The 15,274-nt window shown below is 44.8% G+C and overlaps 1 protein-coding gene across 6 annotated transcripts in view; it reads right to left on the bottom strand.

Moving 5' to 3' along the window:
- Positions 1-15,274, bottom strand: part of ANO2 (anoctamin 2) — a 329,301-nt gene that overhangs the window by 76,741 nt on the left and 237,286 nt on the right. For all 6 annotated transcript variants that reach the window (XM_037068063.1, XM_037068065.1, XM_037068064.1 and 3 more), the window contains one exon: positions 6,529-6,606. In XM_037068063.1, the coding sequence (XP_036923958.1) occupies positions 6,529-6,606 (78 nt within the window). The remainder of the gene's footprint in view (positions 1-6,528; positions 6,607-15,274) is intronic.

Here is a 15,274-nt window from a genome sequence, read left to right as displayed (position 1 = left end):
CTCCCATACCTCTTTCTAGAACCTAAGAATAATAATGCATTCTCCCAGACCGGCTTCCTCTTCTCTTACACCACAGCCCAGGGCTGGCCATTTCCGTGAAGCACAAATGTCAAGAGAAGAAAAGGCCCTGAAAGAGCCTCCTAGATGGAGCAGAATGAAGAAAGAGAGCAGCCAGGTGTTTAACCTGCTCAGAGAAAAATTCTAATTTGTTCCAGTCAAGCGAAGTCTTCTTTCTTAGAGTTCTTTTTGCAAAGGAGGCTGTACAGGTCATATTTCCTCTGGGGGCAGGGAGTGGAGGGCTAGATAGAAAACATGGGGAGAGAAAGGAGCAGGTATAAAGATTCCTCCTGAAGAAACAAGCTTTCCTGGGCTGTCCATTCTCTCCATAAAAAGGAGGGGTGGGGAGGGGGCTCAGGCTTGGGCTTTGCAAGCTGTGCAACTGACACTCTGGTGGGCTGCGGGTGGGGAATGGACTGCAGATGTGTCTGAGGGACAGATGTCTTCAGACCTCTGGGGACGGGATACCTGAAGGTGCTGAGGCCTGGGGTGTGCTAGTGGCAGCCTCAGTGGTTTATCCCTTTGTGCTTTACAAATATTAGTGTTTACCCTGCGGACCATGGTGCGAAAAAGAAGCCGTCACCAAAGAAGAGAGGATGGCAGTGTTCGGTGTGTATGTGTACCTATGGGTGCATCCACATACGTGTATGTCAGGGTGCAGGAGAGGCTGGATGGAAAAACCACTCTGTGGAAGGCCCATCTTCTGACACAGGCTCAGGGGTGGGAGCAGCAGAAACCCCAGGCTCCAGGACTAGGGAGGAATGACTACCATGTATGTGGGGAAACCAGGATGAGACATTGCTGCTCTCCAACAATGTCGACATTTTCACTTCCTGTTCCTCTGGGATTGTCACTGCCAGACAGTAAGGGCCTGGAAAACGTGGTGTGAGATTCTTTTTCCTCAAAATCACTTTTGCAGTGAAGGCCAGTGATGGAAGAAATGATGAGGCGGGGGCGGCCAGGGCATCGAAGAGTGTGTGAGTTTGTCTGTGTGAGTTTGTATATTTGGGGTTGGAGTTGGGGGAATGACTCAGGGAAGAACAATGGCAAAAACATCCTTTGCTCTGGCGTCTGGGGGTGGTGCATGGAGAAAGGAGTGGGCAGGAGATCAGCTTCTATCTTCCTTCTCTAAGAGGCCCAGCTGCTAAACTGGGGAAGGAAGAAAGCTCTTCCCGGTTACACAAAGTGTGACCCCCAGGACCTGCTCCATCAGCTGGGAGCTTGATGCAGGATCTCAAGCACAACTCCAGACCTACTGATGCAGAATCTGCACTTTAACATGGTTCCTAGAGGCAAGTGCTAGAGGCATTGCCTTCCTTGTGTGGGAAATCCCTTCCTCCCACCCCCTCTACCACTCCAGCCCCACCTCCAACATGTCCCTTCCCAGCCCTCTGATGCTGTCCTTTACAGTCTTAACATCTTTGGTCTTGATTTTCCATCCCATTCACAGAAACCAAGTTTGAACCTTCCCTTCAATGGTTCCCAAAAGCACCTCAAAAATCACAGTTTTCAAACTGGAAAAACTTGGAGATTACCAGCCCAGTCTATGACCATTTTGCAGATGAAAAAACAGAGGTGAGAGCGGATTTGTTCAAGGTCACAAGGCATGGACAACCACCCTGGTCTTCTGGATCATAGTAGGAATTAAAAGAATTTTAGCATTAGCCCTGGCTGGTGTAGCTCAGTGGATTGAGCGCAGGCCTGCGAACCACACAATCGAGGTTCGATTCCCAGTCAGGGCACATGCCTGGGTTGTAGGCCAGTTCCCGGCAGGGGACGAATGAGAGGCAACCATACATTGATATTTCTCTCTCTCTCCTTCCCCTCTAAGATAAATAAATAAATCTTTAAAAAAAGAATTTTAGCATTTAGGGATCATATATGTTTAGCCTTTGATCTCACATATAAGAAACTGAGGCTCAAGAAACAGCAATGTGATTGATCCCAGGTTTAGAGGGTATATGGTAGAGCTGATGTACTAATGGTAATAACATCATCATTAACAACAGCTGACCCATTTGTGTCCTCTCTATGTCATTATTCAATGCATAGCTTCGCTAGCACTAATCCTTATAATTACCACAGAAGACATGCCTGTTGTAGATGCAGTTTAGTGATGTCCAGGATTTGAACCCTGCTCTATGGCTGCAAAGTCTACAACCCTTCACTAACATTAGAACCCACATATTCTGGCACTAAATCCAGTACTAGTTTCATGACTTTGGCTGCATTATTGATTTTGTTGATTAAATTCAGTACGTATTTTCTGACCACTTAGTGTGCAAACCTAAGTGGATATATTGTGGATATATATATTGTGCTGGATATAGTTCGTGTTTATGATCAGCCTCCCCCAACTAGGGCAAAACTGGGGCTTGGTCTTGTGCCGCATTCTGTGCCTCCTGCCATTTCATAGAGGTGCCTCAGGCATGCAATCTGTTTGGTAAAGATTTGCTGATCCCCTGCACATGGTCACATTGCCATGGTCCCTGTTGCTTTGGGTGGTTTAATCCCGTAATTTACTTCTGGGCACAGCCAAATTGCAATGGAAGCCAGGCTACAAAGTCCACAGCCCTATCTGACACTCCTCTCGGAGAGACAGAGAGAAGAGCAGGTCTGATCCCTACCCTCCAGGACTTGCATTCTGAAGCAAAGTTGAGAAAACCATCGCACACATAACAACTGTTGAGCCTAGTAGCAGCTGGACAGAGTCACAGGCCTTACTTCATGAGCTTCTGGTATGCTCTGAGTAGAGAGCAGGGGGATTAGTGAGAGGAAACTCCACAGAAGCAGCTTTGGGGCTCTTTCTATGGGAAAGTCTTGGAAGAAGGTATAAAGAGGAATAAGTAGAAACGCACAGACAGAAGCAGCTTCTGGAAGAAGAAACTAGTGGGAGAATGCCTAGTCTAGGGCATGGTACATTATAGTAGCTCAATTTTTAAAATACACACACTAATAACTTTATCATTGACATAATAAGTTGTCTCTGGCATCTTCTTAATTTATTTTCTCATCTAGTCATTCATAAAAGATGTCTTGAGTACCTACTATGTGCCCGTCACCATTTTAGGTGTCAGTGATATATTGATGAACAAAGATACAAATTTCTTGGATTTTGATCCTCTACTGGGAAAAGATTGGCAATAAACTAATAAATAGGTAAAATATATAGTACATCTGGTGTGATAAACACTATGGAAATAAATAAAGCAAAACAGGGTTATGGAGAAAGTTGGTAATTTAAAATAGGGTGGTCAGGAAAGGCCTAGGTGAGAAGGTGACATTTCAGCAAGGACTTACTTGAGCAAAGGGAGAATTGGAGTGGAGCATGGAGAGGAGGAGGGCTAGCCCTGTGGTATAAAGGTGTTGGCTCTACATCTCATGAGATATGAAAACTTTAGAGGGTTTGGAGCAGAGGAATGCCATTATCAGACCTAGATTTTGCAAAGATCAGTAGGCTGACAGTGTAAAGGCAGGGGGATCAGTTAGGAGGCCACTGCAATAATCCAGGCAATGAGGCCCTGGCTGGTGTAGCTCAGTGGATTGAGTGCGGGCCTGTGAACCAGAGGATTGTGGTTCGATTCCCAGTCAGGGCACATGCCTGGGTTGCAGGCCAGTTCCCAGCAGGGGACGCAGAAGAGGCAACCATACATTGATATTTCTCTCCCTCTCTCCTTCCCTTCCCCTCTAAACATAAATAAATAAAATTTAAAAAAAATAATAACCCAGGCAATGAAGGAGGTTTTCTGATGGGTGGTTCCCAATATACAAGTGTTAAGTGACTGTCTTGGGCATGGGAGGAGGGCTCAGGCACCTAGCTCTAGAGGAAGGATGGACATTGCCTGTGATAATCCCCTGCCATACAAAAAGAAAACCAAAAAAAACAATGGCCTGGCTGGTGTAGCTCAGTGGATTGAACATGGGCCTGCGAACCACACGATCACGGTTCGATTCCCAGTCAGGCCACATGCCTGGGTTGCAGGCCAGTTCCCAGCAGGGGACTCACAAGAGGCAACCATACATTGATATTTCTCTCCTTCTCTCCTTCCCTTCCTCTCTAAAGACAAATAAATAAAATCTTTAAAAAAAAAAAGAAAACCAAAAAATGGTCCATTCAAACAGAAAAGGAACTTTAGCCCAACATACTGGGTTGGAAAAGAAAGAGAAAATGTATCTTTGTCCATCCAGGTCTCTATCATGGTGGGGAAGATTGGCACAGCATGTGATGTTTCTTGGCTCTTGTCCTCCTATGAAAAACATCCCCAGCTGATCCGGCAGACTGACATCCCTAAAACTGTCCTCATGGCCAAGGTCCTGAAATCTTCTGCCAAGGTTTAGTCACAGGGGACGGAGGAGGGAAAGATATTTGATGCTCCAGTTTGTTGCCCAAATTCCATAACAAAAAACTCTTTCATAAACACCTCCCGACTGCTTGATCTCACGCTCCACACATTGCTCCGGGGCAGTACCCTGGTCCTCTCGTGTGATGGATGGGTCTGTGAATCCGCAATGGCAATCGCCCAGGGCCGCTTCTCTGGGACATGTTTCCCTCTTTCTCCCTGTTCCACCTAGAACATCATTTTCTCTGTAGTCCCATAACTGGGAAATGGGGTCGGTTTGGTTCTGTCATCTTTATTCTGAGAATGTAGTCCTGCGGAGTTCCAACTTAAGTAGGTGAGGACTTCCTGTTAGAATCCCCATTTTGACCCAGCCATTCCCTTGATTTCTACTCTCCTTGCCTCCATAAAACCACCAAAACCAAAGCCATTGGTCTAGATGGGAAAATATCAGCCAGGTAAAGGCACCTCTCATTTTCCCTTAGAGCTTAGCCTCACAATTCTGCCAGCCATTCAAGGCTTTAACCAGATTGAAAAATATAATTATCCAATATTAGTTTTTGTAATTTTCAGCAAGGTGGGATGTTATAAACATCCTAACCTATCACTACTGGAGATAGAAATATTTTACTTAACTATGTTCTTATTTATGTATGCATTTGTTATCTATAAACTCCTTGAGGGAAGGATTATTTTGTTTTATTTTCTGCTCTACCCCCAAGGCCTAAGAATAGCGTCAAGCACATAGTTGGCACCCATTAAATGTTTCTTGAATGAATGAATACTCTGACAACAAGATGCATATTGTGGGAGGCTTTGAAGTGCTAAATTAAACTTTATATCATTCCAGCATAACACATTGCAATTCGCCACATGTTGTTGAATGCATTCTACATGCCTTGCTCTTGTTAAGACAATGAGAAGATAACAAATGTAGACTTCTAAGTCCTGGCAAGGCACTCACCACCTCTGTAGTTCATCTGTGAAACAAATTGTTGAAGTAGATGCTTCCTTCACTTTAAAGTTCTGAGACTAGGACACGGTTCCTGTCCTCAAGGAACAGGAAGGCGAAAATAACCTCACGCCAGGATCAGAGTTACCTGTGGCCAGTGGGTCCAGAAAATTATAATCATTTCAGTCCCCCACCCTACTTTTTTTTAGGGGGGGGGGATATGCAAACTCTGCTCCACCCCACAACTGATGTGTAGTCCTGCTTAGAAATGCTACAGGGATACAACTGCTTTGTAAAACAGAAGCTCCAGTTTTGCCTACTGGAAGGAGCCTACCCATTAAGACAGGGCAGATGTCTTAGCAGCCCATGCTCAGTTCTCTGAGTTTTACCTTGTTATTTTCAGCAAGATGGGACGTTACAAATATCCTAAGGTCTTCTTGCCTCAGTCACTGCTGGCTCACTCATCCTGCCTCCCAAGACCAGCCTGCTACCACTTTATTGGTATGACTCAACTATGAATCACAGACCCCTTGCTTACCTTCCCTGACACAGCTGAGACCATCTGGGCCTTCCCAACAGCCCTCTCAAACTCCCAGGGAGAACACAGAAACAAACACAACAACTACAGGAAAACTAAAGAATCGGCTTGGAAAGCCCAGGCTGGCGGCCGCCTGGGGCTGCCAGATGCTGCTCTATTCCACAAATCACCAGAGACAGCCAGCCCGTGGCTTCGACAGGCTGCCACGGTTCTGTAGCCATCTCACCTGATTACTTCTCCCAGGGCCTTGGTCTGTGTCAATGCAGGGGGTGCCATCTTGCCACCAACCTACCCCAAATAGTTCCAACTTCAAACATCTGTGGTCGAGGCTGGGAAGATAGAACCCCCTACCACCCCCTTCATGCTAGGCAGACAGAAACTCCTTCAACAGCTACAGAAGGTCACTGACCCCTTCCAGGTCTGGTGTTCTGTCAGAAAATCACCTTCCCTTCTTCAGGTGACTGATACCAGAAAAGGCCTCACTATCAGATAAGGTCCCGTCCTTCTACCTTAGAAGATTGTGGCTTCATCTTTATTAGTCCCTTGTTATTCCCATAGTGTAACAGAACAACACACCCATAGTATTCACTTAACAGGATCTAACAAGCATAAGTCATAGGCAGGTGTTCCCTCAAGGAAATTACCATGAACAAGATGGAGACGAAGTTTATCAGGTAACCTGGGAAACGATCTCTCCAGCTCAGTTTATCTTCATCATCATCCTGGGAAGAAACGGGAGAGCAGAGAAAATCAGAAGGCATAAACAACAGATAATCGTTTTCTCTTGGTTTGCATAAGCTTGCATATCATTAATTACTCATCATTCTATATAGGTATTTTTCTAGTTTCCGATGACTTACCTTCCATATTAACAACAGCTCTCCTAATTTCGTGATTTCTAGCTAGCCTGAAAAAACTATGGCAAAAAGAGGACAAGATTTGAGTTCAGCCTCAAATCTTCGTTCTGGGCTGAAGTTTTCAAAAGTTCAACCACTCATCAGATGCATGATCTTGAATGTTTCTTCACTTTTCTGACTCTATTTTTTTTATCATAAATGGGCACAACTGCAACGCTTGTCTTGCCTACCACACAGAATGGTTTTGTTTGTTTTCTTTTAATGAGCAACATGTGAACATGGTAAAGCAATGGACACAGGACATACACAACGCAACCACAGGGCAACATCCTAAAACAGACCATCCTTTCAATAAAACATCAGCCATAAGTCCTGGTGTGTGTACAAATTACCCACAATTTTTGCTCTTGAAATAACCTTCCTGGGCTATCATTTGTTCACCCCAAATGACTGTGCTCTCTTCTGGTCACAGATGCAGACATTTCTAGCTTAACAGCTTAAGTCCATGCCTTGCAGTGAGTCAGTCTGTCTGAGAACCCTACCTTTCCCCTCAGACTGGGTCCAGTGCACCCAGAAGGCCGCCCTCTGGGACAACCGTATGTCTGACTGGAGTCCTTTGGCTTACTCTGACGACCCTCGTGGGGTTGGGTGATGTCAATGAGGTATGTGTGAATGATAAAAATCCCTGCCAATCAACTGCCATGTAACTTTAGTCCGGGCACTTGCTTTCTCTGAGCTGCTCTTCGATAAAATGAGGATCGATACAGTTTTGTTCTGAAGACCATTTGAAGCCATGTGTGTAAAGATGCCCTGAAAATGGCAAAGCTCTCTGCTGGGGAGGCAGGAGCCCTGTCTGTCTGCAATGAGTCTGAATCAAACTCAGTGGGCGAATGCTCCAGGGCCCCTCCTCTAGTCTCTTCCCTCCTCACCACTATTTCAGAACACACCTGGCTTGGCTCTAGCAACAGTGCCATCTAGCCTTTGAAAGCTTGTACTGTAGGCCAAAGGCCTTCTTGGCCTAAAAGACATCTTTCTAAAAACCTTTGTGCATCCACTGTGTGCAGACCTTGTTGGTAGGAATGGTGAAAGACAGAAGAAAGTGGATTTGACCACTGCCTCTGGGGACCTCACAGTCCAAGAAAGCAGACGTGACACCCACATAATACCGAAAGCTTCAGGAAGCACTTGCCAATGTGGGAGTGAGGATTACACTGGGCATGAGCCTGTGGGGTACTTGAGGAAAGAAATGATGTGTTTTTCTTACTGCATGTCTGGAGCTGAGTGCAGGGCTGAGCTGGCTTAATAAACAGGGGTGGCATGAGTGTTAAGGCTGAAGTCATTTAATAATTAGCACTTTCATTTACAGATGGTATAAACAGGGATACTCAATTTTTCACAGACCTCATGATAAAACCGGGGCTCTAAACTCCTAGCCCAGCAGATTTGCCATCACACAATTGAGAATAAGGTAACTACAGGTTGTGACCACTCTGGATGAGTGACAGCATATGAATCTATTTCTATGAGGACTGGGATACTCATTCATCTTCTTCTACATTCGGCCAACATCAAAATGGAGTCACACTTCTTTCTTTTTCTTCAGTATTACTTCTTAGGTTTTTTTTAAAGATTTTATTTATTTAACTTTAGAGGGGAAGGGAAGGAGAAAGGGATAGAAATATCAATGTATGGTTGCCTCTCATGTGTCCCCTGCTGGGACCTGGTCTGCAACCCAGGCATGTGCCCTGACTGGGAATCGAACCATGATACTCTGGTTCACAGGCCCGACTCAATCCACTGAGCTACAGCAGCCAGGGCTTTACTTCTTGGTTTTTTACTCCTGCTAGTGATATTTGCCTGTAAGATTCTGATAAGAAAAACTGAAGATGGGCTGGTGGATCTTGCACTCAGTAGGGATTCTGCAAAACAAAAGAAGGAGTGTGTGGCAGGGCTCTTCCTGGGGTCTCCCTCATCGTAATGAAAGTTTTGATGATTCTTTGACTCCTTCTCTGTTCTCTGGCCTAGAGTAAAGAAGTTCTGCCTTAAAACCCAGCAAACCAGATGTGTCCTGAAATACCAGGGATGAGTAGAATAGAAGAAACTCTGGTTCATAGGTTCCATGTCGCCAGTTCCTCTGTCAGGGGATTCCCAAGTGAGGAATAGTGCAAGAAGAGGTAGAAAAACCTGTGCTTGGTCCCTGAGAGGAAGGGAGGGGTGAGGAACATCTCGTCAGTAAGGGTGAGACTGGGTTCAGAGTAACCCTCAGGGCTGAGTTGGACATTCCAGGAAGAAATAGGGGAAAGGGAGGTAGGAGCAGAGGTGCAGGAAATATGGCCCAAGATGACATGGGCTCAAATAAGTAAGTACAACTGTAGAGGATGACTAATAATCCTGTGAAGGAATCAGGCATCTGAAATGGTTTGGGTTAAGGTTTCCTGCCAAGTGCTTGTCCACCTTCTTCAGGTCAGGGACCAAGAGGGATTAGATGTCTTTGGACCAGTCTACATCCTGCAGTGACAACTCCATCCTGAAGAATCAGTTTTGGTTCCGTGCCACTCAACGAACAAGGTCTGAGCACCTTGGAAGGCGGGGCTCTGTGCTGGATACTGAGGACACAGTGAGGAGAAGACTAGCCCTGCCCAGAAGGAGCTCGGAAACCACCGTGGAAACAAGAGGATTTCAGTGCTAACCTTGGAAAGGAAGGTGGCATAACTAGTTTGAAAATGAAACAATTAAAAAGCAATTGACTTGGTTGTCCTCTCAAAGCAACTATCTTCAAGAAAAATGCTCATTTTGACATAGATGTTCTAGTGTTTGTTGACAAATCATCCCCTCTCATGTTTACATTGATGAGCCCTTTTTTCTGGAAGTCATAGTTTACATCTCATACGTTGAGACATTCCAAACACAAGAGGCCGAGGGAAACACAAAGATTACCAACTGCCTTCCAAGCTCCCAAAGTTACTGGTAAAGATGACAGTGAGTACAGCAGATTTTACATATAATAACTGGTTCTGATAGAATAAGCTAGTTAAAAGTTTCCACTCACTGGCACATTAAAGATGTGAAGAGTCAGGGCACCATGTCATTAATGTAACTACACTCTGCATAATCATCACATAGAAAGCCTGCAGGATAATGAAAAAAGACGTAGCCTTGAGACCAGAACACCCAAGTTTAACGCTTGGCTCTGATATTAACTAGTGAAGTAACCTTGGGGAATTTCCAGAGCCTTAGTTTCCTCATCTGTAATTATATTCCTTATCTGTAATGTGTAACATGATAAATTATCATGCATTTTATATGAATTAGCCAACATCTGGAGCAGGCCACACTGGCACACCTGCACACAGAGGTAGGTGAGAATTCTTAGTGCCTCTCTCTCCTTTTAAAGCAGAGATGACCACTTGTCCCACCTAAATGACAGAGGTATTGTGCAGATCACACATGAATGCCTATGAGAGAGCTTTGGTAAACTGTGAGATGTCACACAAAAGTAAGGTCTAATCAGCTTCTTAATTACATCAGGAGCAGGTGATTAGGAAGCACTTAGCTAATGTTCCCATTGTCAAGACATGAGCCTAGCTGTCATCTGTGCCTACTTCTTTGTCTCTATTGTCCTGTTTCTGTCCTTGTACTATGCCTCCTATTCCAAGTCTCCAATAGCAGTGGAAACTATTGGAGACTCCAATAGACTCCTCCAAGAAGCACAGTGATATTCACATTAAGTCATGGAACTGCTCTTTTGAAAATATTTATATTCAGAATATATACTCTCCATACTATCTTTGAAGTTTTTCTGTATATATGCACATACGCACACAAACACACACAATTCACACCCAGTTTTCCCTATTACATTGTATGGGTATGTTTTTCACAATCAATAAATAAATATTTAAGTTATTATTAATTAAAGTTCATACTTCATTTGTATTTTCTAAATTTTTACCCACTGGCCTTTTTCTGTTCCAGGATCCTGTCCAAACATTACATTTAGTCATCATGTCTCCTTAGGCTCCTCCAGACTACACAGTTTCTCAGACTTTCCTTGTTGATGACCTTGACCATTTTGAGGAGTTCTGATCAGGTATATTGCAGAATGTTTCTCCATATGAATTTGTCTGAAGTTTTTCCCATGATTAGACTGAAGCTGTAAGTTGTAGGGGAGGAAGACCACAGAGGTAAAGTGCCTTTTTCACCCCTTCATATCAAGGATACAGGCAATAATATGACCTCTCAGTGATGATGTTAACCTTGATCGCTTAGTGGAGGTAGTGCTTTTGTCAGGTTTCCCTGCTGCATAGTCACTCTCCTTCTCCTGTTCATACTTTACTCTTTGGAAGGAAGTCACTGTATGCCGTCCATATTTAGATAGTGTAGAGTTATACTCCACCTCCTTGAGGGAGTCGTGCCTGCAGATTCCCCTAAGATTCAATCCCAATTTTTATATTCTGGATTTGCTCAAAGCAGGGCTGTAGGGAAGAGATACTCACTCATACCAGTGTTAAACCAATAAAGATTGAAGACGATAAGCACCTAGTGATCAGTATCCTGCTTGCGGCAGGACTGGACTTGGGAATGAAAGGGGGCAGGCTGTGGTCCTCTTTATTTGGGGAAGCCAACAAGAGGCAGGAAGCTGAGCACAGTCATCATCACTAGTAGCTCTTCATCAGCAGCAGCCTCTACCACCTCTAACTAAAAACAAGCAGGTCAAGAATAGATAGGGTCAGACTGGCTTCTATTAAGATGTTCATACATTAAGTCTATGTTCCAACAAATATTTTAGGGGCAGTGTCAAGGAGAGGGAAAAACACTGGATTTGGAAATATAATATAATAAAGAGGTAGAGACCAGGAATAAAACCTGTCTCTACCTCTTTATTAGCTGAGCAAGTTTGGACATATTATCTAATCTCTCCTGCCCTTACATTCTCATCTCTACTGTGATGACTGGCAAACCTGCCTTACTAAGCATTCAGTGAGTGTATGTGATAGTACTTAGAAACTTATAAGTTTTGTACAATTGTGAGTTATTATTACTACTCCTGTTTCTTCTATAAAAAGTTTTCATTAAACATCTGACCTCCCCATCTCCTTTGGAGATATGTCTCCACCTCCTACTGACTGCCAGTCTCCACTTTTTCTTTGGATCTCATCCTCTCAAGGACTTCACTCTTCCTTATCTTAAACTATTGTTCTCATACTTGAGCATCTTCAAAATCATCTATAGAGCTTCTTACAACAAACTTCCAGGCTCCCATCTCAGCAGGTCTGGAGTGGGCCTGAGAATCTGAATTTTTAACTAGTTGCTTGTGAATGCTGGTGCTGGTGTTAGTGATGCTGCTCGTCAGATGACCACACTTTGGAAACCACACTCAAACCATTTCCTTTTTGCTGGGTATTTCCATTCAACTGTAAACACACTGAATAATAAGAGCTACTAGTTTTTAATTGCCTTAGATATCTTCCATTTAATTCTTACAATAACCCTGGAAGTTGTGATTATTATCCTCATTCTGTAGCTGGGGGAAGGAAGTGAGCTCTAGGAGATTAGACTTGGCCACAAGCTAATAAGTTGCAGCTCTGGAATCAATGTGATCCTATGTGATGCTGCCCCTCCTGGGTTCAATCATCTAAAAAATAGGTGGACCAAAGAGCAGTGACAGCATAGGAAGGAAACCAGCAGATAATAGTGACACAAATGTCCCGGGAGGGAAGTGTCAAGAAGTAGACATGGGTTTTCTTAAGGAGAGATTAAGTAAGTTGATAGCAACAACTTGCCTTTAGAGTTACCTGCAACCTGTGAGACAGTTTCAGAGGAATGATGGAAGCAAAACCAAGACTGCAGATGATGAGAAAGTAAATGGCAGGTGAGAGGAGAGGGCTGCTGTAGTTTGCTTCCTTAAGAAGTTGGAAGGAATAAAGGGTTGAAGCAGAGTTTAATACTAATACTTCCCCACTCAAAACCCTTTTCCTAAAATCTTGGCTTTTTTGATCGCCCACCTGTTAAGGCAAATCTTTATCGCCAGCTCAGGGGTCTCGGCTGAGTTCCAAACTCATTTGTCCAACTTCTTAGTGGACATCTTCAGTGGAATTTCCCAAGTTCAAAATGTCCCAAAGGAACAAATCATCTTACCCCTTAAGCTTTCTTCTTATTCTTTTACATCCCCTAACTCAGCGAACTGAACCACAACCCTATGAGCAGACAGAGCCTGAAACCGAGGCATTCACTTGGGCTACTTCCTCCCACACACTCACCTCAATCAGCCTCCAGCCCTATAGAGCCTGTCTCCTTAAACTTTCTCCTCATCTGTCACTCCTCCACTTTCCACTGCCAGTACCCGTGCCATAGTTCAGACCCTGCACATCTCCATCCTCATTTCCCTCCACTTCAACTGACGATTTTCTTGTCTGTCCTCACAAACTGTCAGTTCCAGTATTGCAGACGCCATGTTTGCTTCATCTCCATGTATCTGGTGTTTAAGCACAGTGTCAAGTACATGGAGTAAGCTCAATAAATGTTTGTGTAATCAACATGTCTCCTATCAGGTTCACGGATCTCAACTCTGAAAACGATCTTGGTGACACTTCACCAGTCTCACTTGGGTCTCTCTCTGTGCCAAGAGGCAAGCAGGGCATGGCCTCAACACTGGTAGAATTCATGAGGCCAATGGTAGGTGGGAATCAGAGTGAAAGTTCTTGACCCTTTGGTGAAGCATACTTTGTCTGCCTTGATTTCTTGAGCCAAGGGATCCAATCATTACAGTAGGTGGAGGTCTTCTATCAACCTGGAGATGTCTGCCCCACTCCCCATAGTCTGGGCAACCATGGAGAACCAGGGGTGGAGAACCATGGGTGGAGAACCATGGGTAGAGAACCATGGGTGGGGAGGGTTGGTAGTGCCTGAGTAGGGTTTCTGAGGGAAATCAGAACAACTTGGGTGAATCAGGGATGGTAAAATTGCATGAGAGATGGGAAATGGTCCAGCAGGGGCCTTATGGAAGAGTAAGATTGGGAGACTGACTTAAAACAGGGGTTAGATGGAAAGCTAAAGAAAAGTCTTGATCTAGGTTCAATCGTGTCTGAGTAAGGGTCAATAAAGGTCAAAATGACAGGAAAACCCAAGTTCAATTTAGGTAATGCTTCCTACAGGGCAGATCCAGGGGCCATTCTTCCTGTTCCAAAGCCACCCAATCATCTACTGTGACCTTGATCTGCCATTCTGGTCCCACTCTCTCTCAGACACAGCTGCTCAGTGCTCTCTCTGCTGGGCAAGCCTTCAAGCCCTCTCACAAATAACACTAGTCTAGGAACAGAGATTCTATCTACCAATTTCACCATCTTCTCTCTCTCTCTTTAGTTCTCTCTCCTAAAATAGCCCCTCCTCCTCCATAGCCTTCATGGCCTGACCAGAAGCATAGGCCAGTACTGGACTGCACACCTCTCCCTTCACTGAACCCAAGATCCCCCACAGCTTCTATTATCATCACGTAAGTCCCCAGAATGGTCTTGGTCCTTACAGCTCAAGCACACACAGCCTCTCAGGCTGAGCCTCTAGGTCCTGCCCCTCAGGGCTATGCACTTTCCCATGACGACCCCCCGAGTTATTTAGAAATAAAGACTTTTAAAAACAGAGCCCCAATCCAGGAGGATTGAGGCAGTCACGTGGCATAGCACCTAAGTCTACAGGCATGCCTGAAGCCCAGGGCAGAAGGCAGTATAATTTGTGGCTAAAATGGAAAACATTGTTTATTCTTCCCATTGCTTGGTTTTCCCAGCAGGCACACAAAAAGTCAGACTCTGGCTCCCTGTCTCCCACCCTGAGGTCCAGCCTGCTTACTGGGCCGCCTCCGGTCCCCCAGACAGCTTGCTCCTTTACTTTGTCTGCTTCCCAGGGGACTGCCGTGGCCCTTCTGTGTTCCAGTACTGGGCTCAGCTTCTCTCCCTCCTTTACTCTAAACTAAACTGTTCTACTGTGTGCTCCTCCTGGATTCCAACTGCAGGCAGCCCTTCCCCACTCTCTAGTACTGCACGCCTAAGTCCTTAATATGTAAACTTACCTAGAGTATCACACAAGGCCTTAAGTCAGATGACCACAGACTTAGCATACATTTAAGGCCTGTGCCATGGTCTCAAGGCTTGACAAGATCTGGGCTCTAGCTCCTTTCAAACTTCATTTCCTGCTACTCAACCCCTTGCTTACTCCATTTTAGCCACACTGGCTTCTTTCCTGTTCGCTGAACACACCAAGTTGGTTTCTGCTTCAAGACCTTTTATAAGATTCCTCTCCTGTCTCTTTTCCCAGCTGGGCTCTCTTCTCACATGTCTGTGCTTAGTTCTGGCATCATCTCCAGTGAGGTCTTTCCCAATGCCCCAGCCATCTTTCCCAATGCCCCGGCCATGCCTTGGACCTTATTATGCTCTAAAACAGCATACCACTTTCTGAAGCTATCTGTTTATCTATCTCCTCTCTGTCTCCTTGAGGAAAACATCGGGTCCGTGACAGCAGGCTGCCCCCAGTTCACCACTGG

This window comes from Sturnira hondurensis, unplaced genomic scaffold (genome assembly GCF_014824575.4).
Source record: "Sturnira hondurensis isolate 20B ecotype Veracruz unplaced genomic scaffold, ASM1482457v3 Scaffold0017436, whole genome shotgun sequence".
NCBI lineage: Eukaryota > Metazoa > Chordata > Mammalia > Chiroptera > Phyllostomidae > Sturnira > Sturnira hondurensis.
The sequence above is the reverse complement of the archived record's forward strand: the minus strand, read 5'-3'. Positions and strand labels throughout refer to the sequence as shown.